The sequence below is a fragment of the Trichomycterus rosablanca genome, chromosome 22 (assembly GCF_030014385.1).
Source record: "Trichomycterus rosablanca isolate fTriRos1 chromosome 22, fTriRos1.hap1, whole genome shotgun sequence".
Lineage (NCBI taxonomy): Eukaryota > Metazoa > Chordata > Actinopteri > Siluriformes > Trichomycteridae > Trichomycterus > Trichomycterus rosablanca.
Genome location: NC_086009.1, coordinates 403,340 through 415,307, shown reverse-complemented (window position 1 = coordinate 415,307; position 11,968 = coordinate 403,340). Strand labels below are relative to the sequence as shown.

Here is an 11,968-nt window from a genome sequence, read left to right as displayed (position 1 = left end):
ATCAAATTAATAACTGAAACGTAAGTTATAAATGCACACATTTTGATTTCACTTAAAGAATTAAATTAAACAATTTAAATCCTGAAAATGAAGATTTAAACCATGAAAGGTCACCGTGACTTTAATCTTATAACCCGAGCAAGCAAGAAAAAAAAACGACTTTTATAGTTACTTATTAATAAAAATAGATCTTTTCAGCCAAACACTAAATTACATAAATGTGCAGATTCACACGTTTATTAAAGCAGAGTCTCTTAACCAATCAGGCTGTGGACTAAAAGGCTTATTTATATTTTATTCTTTATATTTTTTACAATTGTTCTTATTACACCATATTGTACTATACATTATTATTACTATTATTATTTATGTATATTATTAATAAAATTTTTATATATATTTAGATTATTTCTATTATTATTCTTGTTATTAATATTGTTACTATCCTTAATTATTCTATTAGTTTTGGTAATTATTAATATCTTTATTATTTCTTGTTATTATTATTGTTATATAGCATTTACTATGTATTAATCCCTCCTCAGTGAATTAGAACTTTTTTTGACTGCACCCAGTCTAAACGGCTTTACTTGCGTTCTGAACCAATAATGATTCAGTTCATTTTTCACATCAACCGGTAAAAAACAGAAGTGAGATTTTGTATGTAGAGCTGTTGGTTGAAATGACGCTTCTAAACGCTTGTAAATACTTTTTTTTTTTTTTTTTACTCTAATAGACGTCCTTTGGTTTGAAGACACTTCAAATTAAATGAGAAAAGCCCACAGGCCAGTTGATAACAGCTGAAATTTAAACTCAGATCTCAGTGGGTTTGGGTTATCTCATTGGACCGCTGTGCCACCCGAGCAACTTTAATCCAGCTCCTTAAATTAGTGCAAATCATGCCTTTGTTTTTTTTCTTTTTCTTTTTGTTGCTTTTAGCTGTAAACCAGTAGGACAACATGAGACCCAGTTTGCTGCAGCCACCATCATCTTAGACTGCACCTCCAAACCCAACCCAAAGCTGTTTGCTGAGGATAGTAAAGCGAGAGACGACCTGAATAGCTCCTCGAGACTTTACATAGGAAATAAGCTCGTCTGTGCTCTACCAATCGAGCACACGTATCACGCCGAGTACCGTCTGTTCAATCAGTCGAAATCCAACATGCCTGCTGATTATCTTGTGGAGAATTTGCAAAACCAAAACACAGGCGGGTGTCTGATTTTCTACACCTTTTACTCACCATGTCTTCAAAAATGTTTAAACTCCTCTGATGAGCTCAACATTCTGTCTGCCCTCAAAAAAGTCAGCAGGCATCAGGGGCCCAAGGTTTTTGTGTACAGTAGAATATTTTACAATAACAAAAACAACGCCGAGGAGGTGAGAGAGAAGCTGAGGGAAGTGGATCAGAGCGTTCCGCTGTATCGCTGTACTGGTAAAAGTTGCTTTAGTTGCTTCCCCAACGGTAACGGAAACAACAATTGTTTTAATTAAAATTAGAATGCTTCATAGAATCCTGATTAAGCTCCTGATATCACCAGGATTCTGTGTGCAGTTAGGCTTGCTGAACTACTCTGTATGGCCAAAAGTATGTGAACACCTTATCATGTTCTTGTTTCTCCTCTCATTTAAAAGCTATGGGCACCGAGTTGGAGTTGCCCCCTCCACTCTTTTGGAAGGACTTTCTAGAATATTTGTGTTTTGTGCACAGAGATACAGTCATGCTGGAACAAAAAAAGAGCCTTCCTTAAACACTTGCCACGTATTGCACAAATATAATTTATTTAATTGATTTTATACACCTGTTAGTAATGGGTTTGACCGTAAGACCTGAATTGAGAATAAAATTCGACAGACGCAGAGTTCAACTCATCAAACCATCGAACTATACTGTGTATTTTTGTGCAAGTCATGAGAAAAAAATTGAACTGAACGTGTTACATGAAAGTATAGAATGAACGGCTGTATAATTAAATGTTGAATGGTAGTCTATATGTGTAACAGTATATACATTTTTATTGCAATTGTTCAGCTGTAATGCCAGATGCCTGATTGCTTTTTGTATCTTTGTTTGTTTTGCAAATAATAATAAAAAAATGATGCATCAACCTTCATCAGTTGTTGTTGTATTGTGTTATAAGGGTGACAGAATAATAAGGGTGTATTTACAGAAGACAGTGGTCCATTACACTAGCCCACCACCGCTGAGCTGTGCTATCGGCCACATCATCTACACAGACATGATAGTCTAACCAAACCGTTTTTCATCTGCCTGTTCACAGATGTATTCGTCCTCCTTTCGAAGTGAACCGGACGCTTGTTTTACAAACACGTCAACAGAAACGACTCCTATTTGATCAGTTTAAAGCCGCCACTCTCTGTGAGGACGTCCACCACTTGATTGTGGAACGTCCAGCCCTGAAATGCTGCTTAATGACTAAGTTTTAATAACCGTCACGCTGTCGACACACCAAAACCAAAACCAGCGTCCAGCTCTGAGTGTCGCTCGGCACCGACTCATTTAGAAGATTCAGGAAAGGTGAACTTCAGGATTTTTGTACTAAAGTATCACAAGTCGAGTCTAAATGTGGTGAGAAGAACCTTCATTAATGTGCTGATTTTATACTGAGTTTAGTTTAATCACAATTACATTAATTAAGGTTTTAATTCTGTGTTCTGTAGAGACGATCCTGACTAACCCGTCATGCCCGAATTTTTGAGATTATGGAACTGGCCTTCCTACTTCACTATGAGCTGTTATAAGTGATCTATAAAGTGTTATAAAGCCTCCCTGTAGCGGATCAGACTGGGTTAGATGATTTATGAGAATGATTTTATGAGAATGAATGTAAGTTCTGGGTTTATTAGCTGCTTTATTAGCTAACCGGCTCTGTGTGAATCTCTCCTGGTTCAGACTGAGGAAACATCCGTCCGCCATCTTAGTAAGGTCTTCTGATACATCTCTCACAGCGCTGTACTCCCAGTTATTACAGTACACTGTAGTATTTTATAAAACTATAAACTAACACATTATTACACAACGAATACGGAACGAATTAATGTGCATAAATACACAGAAATCATCGTATAATAAATAATAACAGACATTAATGTATTGAAGAGATGAGCTTTTATTTTGAAGGGTTTCCGCTGTGCTGCAGGCTGAGTGACCACAATATTGTTTACATTTACTGCGGAAAACGACTGATTTTAATCATTTTACATTCAAATAATTGATGTTTTATTAAAGATGTTACTTTATTAGGTTCAGTATTTACTTTAAATCATTTATTCATGATAATAATCACTAATAATAGCGAGTTAAAGGCTGAAGCAGGTGAAGTGAATGTGAGGTGAGTTTACACTGAAGCACATTTATACACCAGGTTTATTCTTTATTAAAATATAAAAACACTTAATAACATCAACACAGAGTTTATAATAATATAATAATTAATAATAAAGATTCTGCTGTGTATTATTGAAGCTCGACTGCAGATATACGTATATGGCCAGAAGTATGTGGACACTCATAATTATCGAGTTCAGGTGTTTCAGCCACACTTATTATTAACCAAATTATTGATAAAAAAATACACTTTATGCTTTTAACTTTGTGGCAACAGTTTAAGGAAGGCCTAAAACTGCAGCATTGATGTCTGACCTAGTGGGCACAAATTCCTACAGACAAAAGTGGGAGCCAACACTATGCTTATGCCCATGATCCATAAAAGTGTCCACATACTTTTGGTCATTTAGCGTATACATAATCTTGTGTGTACAGAAGTTGAATGAGCCGCTGGTAACGTACCAGACACCACAGGACACATTTCTTCAGGACACAGTCGTTAGTTGTGGCTTTAATCTGTTGGCCCTGCCGTGTTGTAGGTACGCAGAAGTATGACGGCGGTGGAGCTTGGACCCCTATGATCACTACTACCAGTTCTACCCCATCAAACCATTCCAGTAGGTGTGGTTGGTGAGGTTGGTCCTCCATTGGGCGACGATGGAGGGCGTGGCGAGTTTGGAGAAGCTGTGTGTGCTCCACCACAGTCCTGATTTCCTGGTCCTGAATAAACACTGGGACATTCGCATCGACAGCAAACTGTGGAGCGAAACACACACCGTCCAGAACCAGCTGAAGCACCATTTCCCTCACCTCGCTGATCCTCACACACACTACGGCTTCAGGTTCACACACACACACTGTCTTTCACTTCTCTGTGTACAGCATGTGGCCAAAAGTTTGTGGACGCCTGACCTTTAAACATCCTGCACTCTACCCATTTTTGCAGGCTTGGATTTACCTCAAAGTAGCAAAAAGAGCATTGTAATGTCAGGCTCAAATGATGGATGATTGAGATAAGCCTAGGCTCTTAGTCAGGGTTCCAATTCATCCACATGGCTTATTTGGACAGGAAAGGGGCATTCCCTAAACTGCTGGCACACAGCTAGTCTTCAGGTTGACACGTGCCATGGGGCAGAGTAAAGGAGTAAAAGGGGTGTCCACATACTTTGGGCCAAATAGTTTATCTTTCCATCTATTCTAAAGTGTGTGTGTGTGTGTGTGTGTGTGTGTACAGGTTCTGTCATCAGTTGGATTACTCCACCAGTGGTGCTCTGTGTGTGGCGCTGAATAAAGCCGCGGCGGGCAGAGCGTACCGCTGTTTCAGGGACAGACGGGTCACCAAGGCGTACCTCGCTCTGGTACTGATACCCACCCTAAATACCAACAAACACCCACCTCTCACCCCCTCAAAAATACCCCCTTTCATTCCCTCACAAATACCTCCCCCAAATACCCCCCACCACCCCGTCACTGTTACTGTTGTTGTATTGAATCTGTTGCTGACCCTGATTTCAGGCTGCGGTGTTGCTGTGTCAGTCGCTCGGTCAGTAGGTGTAACGTCAGGTGTGTGTTGGTGTGCAGGTACGCGGTACGGTGACGGAGAGCAGGATGATGGTGGACGTGTCAATCGGTAAAAACACAACTGAGGGTAAAACACACATGATGTGTGCAGAAGGAACCGAAGGTGAGATTCTGTTACCACACCTACACCATACAGCACACTGTCATACCCCCCCGTAACACTCTGAAGCACACTGACGCCCCCCTGTAACCTGTTCTCCTGACAGGATGTGAGAACCCGAAGCCCAGTCAGACTTTATTATCAGTGTTAGAATACGGATCGTACGATGGAGAAGCAGCTACTAAAGTTCTTCTGCAGCCTCTCACAGGTAAACATCCTCCTCCTCCTCCTCCTCCTCATCATCATTATTATTATTATTATTAATCTTAGCTCTGATACCCACGGGTCAGACAGTGATTGGCTGTAGGGATTTCTTGCTGCAGTTATGCCCTCTGCTGGCTGATTGATGGTGCTGCACAGATACGGGGGATAACGGAGATCAGTGCGTGGCTCTGATCTCCGTATGAACCCTGGTGCAGGTGAAAAGAAGTGGTCGGTGCTGCACACATGTCGGAGTGGGCGTGTGTTAGTCACGACCCTCCTCGATTATGAGTGGAGGGGAAATACCATCAGGGAACTAGATACGTGTGTTTATTTTGTATTTAATTTAGGACCTTTTAAATGTTTTTAGTGACTTTCATTGTCTTCACACACGTCTTTATACATCATGTGACCCAAATATACGTCTAAAGAAACTATTAAAGAAGATACTTTGTAGTGCTGTATAGTTTTAGTGCATGCAGTGAAGATTTTAAATCCACAGGGGAAATGGATATGTCCAAACTGAGCTGCCAGTGTAGGTGATCTGATATTTCTTGCTCTAGGCCGCACCCATCAGCTGCGAGTGCACTGCGGCTCTGTCGGTCACCCCATCGTGGGCGACGTCACCTACAGCCTGGGCGCAGACGCCACCCCGTACCGCATGATGCTCCACGCCCACTTCCTCCGAATCCCCCTGGAGACGGAGCCCATCCAGGTCGCCACCTCGGACAACTTCCTGCCCGCGCTCGACCCCAAATGGTGCCCGGAGAGACGGGTGGAGACGGCGGAGCGTTTGATCGAGGGGATGCTGAGCAGGGCGAGGGAGGAGGAGGTCCGGAGAGAGGAGGAGGAGGAGAGAGTGAAGAGGGAGAGGGAGGAGAGGAGGACGAGGAGGGTGGAGGAGAGCGAGGAAGAGCGGGCACAGTGCCAGCAGTGGCTCTCTGAATGGAGCCTCGAGTAAATACAGTCCACAGCACAAGTTTCACACCCTGGTTATACTGCCAAAAGTATTGGGACACCTGTGAGCTTGTCTGAATTACTGTACAGGTGTCTTCTACTGCCCTCTAGTGGGACTAAACCACATTACAGTCGTGAAAGTGGTAAATTTACACCAACCAATATATCGACCCAGTCCTAGTTATAAATTCAGGGTGCATTTCAACCTGCTTCACCTTAAACTCAACACTTTCCTCTGTGCGCTGACACTCCGTCAGTGTTTTCAGAAGGTCGTGTGATCCTGGTGTTTGTGGCCCCTCAGCTCTTGGGGCCCCGAGGTGAAAAAAATGACAGAGAGAAGCTCGAGTGACGAGACGTTTTTAATCAGCAGTGAAACAATAAACACTTTATATTACACTGAACCACGGCATCATGTGATTCTGCTCACACACACACTCATACACACACACTCATACACACACACACACACTCATACACACACACACACTCACACACACTCTTCATAGAGTATTTAAATAAAAAAAGCTTCATGTTGATGGTGTAATGAATCCATATCATATTAAACATGAGTGAAATGATGAAGCGTCTGGGTGAATCCGGTGATCGTGGTTAGATTTGGCTGAGTGGGAGGAATTTCTGGTAGTAACTCTTGGTCACGTCGATCATCAGCTCCTGTGTGCACTCGGGGAGCTCTCCCGAAAATAAACCTGCCAATAAAAACACCGAATATATATATATGTGAATGTTTATTACTGTTTAACATATTTATACATTTTCATATGGTTCAGGGGTGTTTGGCTGTTTAGAATTGAGGAGTATTTATATTTGGGGAATATTTATATTTGAGGAGTATTTATCATTGAGGGTGTTTATAATTGTGGGGTATTTACGGTTGAGGGGTGTTTAAGATGGAGGAGTGTTTATAAATGAGGTGATTATAATTGAGGGGTATTTATGATTGTGGGGTGTTTACATTTGAGGGGTATTTATAAAAGGTGTTTTTGACGGCACTGACCTGGACATCCAGAGAAGACTGTAAATGGAGGAACGACGGTCTCGGGGGGCAGAACCGTGTTATCCAGAATCTTACAGCAATCCTTCAGTACACACCGCCGACCCTACACACACACACACACACACACAGTGTTGGTCGTCAGGGAGACGGGAACCCTCTGAACGTGAGGAACAGTGTTAAATGAAAGGTGTTCGTACGATGACGCAGTTCTTCCCGATGTGAACGTACGAGCCGATCTGAGCGGCGTTCACCACGCAGTCCTCCTCTATGAAGACGTGATCGCCGATGTGCAGGGGGAAGAACGCCACCCTGTGGAGGGGAGAGGAATGACGTTAGATTGCTGCTCCCCGCCCCACAGACACACTCCACCCCTCCCAGAAGAACCTGACGCTCTACCAAACCCTAAAAACTGGAGCAGAACGTTTGGCTCATGGGTGCGGCTGCTGCAACAGTGACCCCTGCTGTCCGGTCCAGGCGCCTGCACGATCAGTGGAGTAACACGTTTACATTTACGGCGTTTAGCAGACGCTACAGTATTGTGACAGTATAAGGTCTAAGCAATTAAGAGTTAAGGGCCTTGTTTAAGGGCCCAACAGTGAAAATTGGCAGTGGTGGGGCTTAATCCAGCAACCTTTTGATTACTACCCTTTTACGCAGAGCATAGCGTGCTCTCTACGCTGTACAGCTCTCTGTGATTGGCAGAGGAATTATAGTGGGGAAATGGAAATGACTAAATCTGTAGAATAACAGAAACACACAAAAAATGGTTTTGTTAAAGGACAAGGTGCCACTGTTGGGCCCCTGAGCAAGGCCCCTAACCATCAACTGCTTATTACTAAATGCCGTAAATATAATCGTGTTCCTGCCCTGCACCGAGCTTCCAGACCAATCGGGGCAGGTGTAGCCTAGTGGTTAAGGTACTAGACTAGTAATCAAAAGGTCGCTGGTTCAAGCCTCACTACTGCCAGGTTGTTGCTGTTGGGCCCTTGAGCAAGGCCCCTAATTCTTAATTACTTAAACAGTATACTGTCACAGTACTGTAAGTCGCTTACTTGGATAAATGCCGTAATCATTATCAGGATGAAATGATCACTTGGGGGAAATGAATAATTGGATATATCTAACAGGGACCTGGACCCAGAACCCCGGTACCGGTTCGGTGTTCCTCACCCCTTGCTGAACTTTTTGAAGGGCGGTCGGATGACGCTGCGGCTCTTGATGACGCAGTGCCGGCCGACCCGGACGTTGGCCAGATCTCCTCGTATGATGCAGTCGTTCATCACGATGGTCTGAAACGAGAGGTGAGCGTTAGCGTCGGGGCCTCAGCGCTGCGGGCGGAGCTCTAACCGTGTACCGTTTTTCCCATCATGCTTTACCTTTCCATTCAAGACGATGTTCTGACTCCCACACAGGACCGACTGTCTGCTCACTTTGTTCCCCGACGCCTGCAGCAAACAAACGGTTCAACAGCGTTAGCAACGAAACCCTGAACCTGACGCGCCCGAAACTAACTTACCATCAGAAACACACCGAGTACTTCAATCCTCCGCCAGCTACTCAGTCCACCAGTGATTTATCACCCAAATGCTCACCACAGAAACCAGACAGACTCAGAAAACCAGAAACAAATACAGAACCCTGGTCTACTGAACCTACTGTTGAAGATCACGGCTGTGTAGACGCCCAGCCGGTTGATAGCACTGCTGAGATCTGGACTAGTGTAACAGATTGCCGCGCCACCCAAGCACCCTGAGTTTATACTATTCATTTGTTTTATTTTCAATTGATTTAAGCTCTTTTAGTTCCACTAGATTTTGGAACATGACTGCAAGAGCATTACCGAGACCAAGGAGGGTTGATGCTGGACTGTTATGAATAGGTCAGGTTTGCAACAGACCACTGTTCCATGTAAGAGGATTTAGGTTATAGGAGGGCAGATCCCATAATATCCGTGCGCTCCATGTCTTAAATAAATGTATAAGCATTTGAACTCTGTCTGTGCAGCTGTAATTATTAAAACATAAACAGCTGGTGAACACATCCTCACACACAATTTACACTGAGTGAACGCACCTTTAGTGATGCTACGCTTCATTTAAAGAATCGGTTTCTAATGTAAATTTATTAGTTCTGCATTTATGTTTGTTTTAAAATATTATATAAATGTTATAAATCTAATAAAATAAATGCAATTACTAAACAAACAAAACTATAAACATAAATGTTATGAATGGTCAGACAGGCGGCTAATGTTAGCCAACCAGCTAACCACTCTCCAAATCATAATTATCAGCAACAAAACCACGTTACAGTGTTTATAATCTGTAGGATTAATAATATAATAAATGTAAATGTACGTACAGTCTCGATGTATTCCGCTTTATTGTATAATATCTCACTCAGCTCCATTTCTTTATAAATATTCACACCCTGACACTGCTGATTTCTTCTGTTCAGAAACAGGTGTGTTCTGTACAGCACCACTCTGTTTCTTTCACACCCGTATTTCGTCCTTGAACTCCGCCCACTTACGCTGTTTGGGCCTCACTATTGGTGGATTTGTGTGACGTAAGAACTAATAGTCAATCAGAAACAAGAAGGCGGGACTTGTTGGTTTTGTCTTTTGCTGGCCCCGCCCACCGCCGCTCCTTTTCACGTCTGCCTCAGTGAATACAGACATTAATAACGGAGCACCGATCAACTGGCCAAAACAAAGACATTACTAATCGATAGAATTCGTCTTAACGAGAAATATTAAATAAAAAATATAATTATTAAAATTTAAACGCTTTAAATAAATTAAATACACAATATAACACAGTATTGTTCTATATTTGTATAATTTTTATGTTTAGGGCCGAAAAAATCCTAAAATATCGAAGCCCTGTGATAGATTGGCGGCCTGTTCCGGGTGTATTCCTGCCTTGTAGTGTTTTTATGTGGTGCCGGACTAACCACGACCCTGACCAGAACTTCAGAAGCAATTAGTGTCAAATGAATGAATGAAGATTAAAAATGTTTTACCCTGCTGTGACCACCAGGTGGTGCAGTGACAATGACAAACACACACACACACACACACCTACACACACACACACTCACACACACACACACCTACACACACACACACACACACACACATATACACACATGCTGTATATATACACACACACTCATTCACACTTAGACACACACACACACACCTACACACACACACACACTCACACACACACACACCTACACACACACACACACACACACACATATACACACATGCTGTATATATACACACACACTCATTCACACTTAGACACACACACACACACCTACACACACACACACTCTCACACACACACACACACACCTACACACACACACACACTCACACACACACACACACACACACATATACACACATACTGTATATACACACACACTCATTCACACTTAGACACACATACACACACTCATACATACACATATAAACACACACACTCTCATACACAATCAGACACAAACACACACACATATAAACACACTCACACACACACACACACACACACACATATAAACACACACACACACACACACACACACATATATAAACACACACACACACACACACTCATTCACACATATACACACTCATACTTACACATTTATTTATACACACACTCATACAGACACACACCTGTACACACACACACACACTCATTCAGACACACACCTGTACACACACACACACACTCATACAGACACACACCTGTACACACACACACTCATACAGACACACACCTGTACACACACACACACACACTCATACAGACACACACCTGTACACACACACACACACTCATACAGACACACACCTGTACACACACAAATACACACACACACTCAGTCATACAGACACACTTATACAGAAACATGTAAACACACACCTGTACACACACACACACACTGGTATATCCTCCTTGCCATTGCGACAGCGCCTCCTACTGTCTGGTGATGAAGAGTACGGTGAGAGTTCAGTGTTCCTCTGTACGTGCTGAGACTCTCACTGTACTGTACTGATGAGCTACAGCTTTATTATATTAAACCTCCCCTGAGGTCGGCAGGTTTCTGTTCTGTACCGGCTTCACACGGCTAATAAAATGAGTGTGCTGACCTCACGGCGTCCCCTGATGGACAGTTTAATTAGAATTCTGTCTCTCTGCTCTTCATGTACTGAAGGTTTCTCCTGACCTGCACTTCACATCATCAGAGGAGCATCATCTAACCCACATACCCAATATAATCCACACTCCTGCACTCCTGCACACCTCCAGAGGTCCAGAACCTTCTCCAGTCCCGTCTGCATGGATCCCAAAATGTGCTGCAAACGTTTCTCTACAAGCTTGTGAGAAAATCTGACTTCAGCTGTACTTTTCACACCGAATGATTTTAGTTAATCAAACACAAAGAGAACTTGAAAGACGACAGTGCTACCCACCGAGCCACCGTGCTGCCCCTAATATTAGGACCACCTGGCTGCCAATACAGCTTCACAAAACCAGAACCAGGTGACCTTCTACCACTGCAAACAGGAGCTATCATGGGTACATTGACTGGCACAAATGGGTCTCGGCCACCTCACACACCATCTAATAGATCCCTCACCCTCACATGTTCTTCATGTTCTTGGTTTCTATCTAGTAGATCATACAGAGGATGAAAGATGAATGTCTAACGTGATCTACTGACGCTCATCTACTGAACTTTATGCTG

The 11,968-nt window shown here is 42.8% G+C and overlaps 2 protein-coding genes across 3 annotated transcripts; one reads left to right on the top strand and one right to left on the bottom strand.

Annotated features, from left to right (window-relative positions):
• Positions 1-2,917: 2,917 nt before the first annotated feature.
• Positions 2,918-6,587, top strand: rpusd1 (RNA pseudouridine synthase domain containing 1). 2 transcript variants are annotated; one of them, XM_063019017.1, is made up of 6 exons: positions 2,918-2,940; positions 3,887-4,189; positions 4,582-4,705; positions 4,929-5,031; positions 5,135-5,236; positions 5,793-6,587. In XM_063019017.1, the coding sequence occupies exons 2-6, from the start codon at positions 4,005-4,007 to the stop codon at positions 6,188-6,190; spliced, it is 912 nt and encodes a 303-aa protein (XP_062875087.1). In that variant the 5' UTR covers positions 2,918-2,940; positions 3,887-4,004; the 3' UTR covers positions 6,191-6,587. The 2 variants fall into 2 exon arrangements, with proteins under 2 accessions (XP_062875087.1, XP_062875086.1); XM_063019016.1 differs by lacking the exon at positions 2,918-2,940 and adding an exon at positions 3,170-3,351.
• Positions 6,528-9,674, bottom strand: dctn5 (dynactin 5). Its single transcript, XM_063019018.1, has 6 exons — positions 9,563-9,674; positions 8,578-8,646; positions 8,372-8,490; positions 7,399-7,510; positions 7,202-7,304; positions 6,528-6,893 (listed from the first exon to the last, which is right to left on the bottom strand). The coding sequence occupies exons 1-6, from the start codon at positions 9,608-9,610 to the stop codon at positions 6,796-6,798; spliced, it is 549 nt and encodes a 182-aa protein (XP_062875088.1). The 5' UTR covers positions 9,611-9,674; the 3' UTR covers positions 6,528-6,795.
• Positions 9,675-11,968: the final 2,294 nt, after the last annotated feature.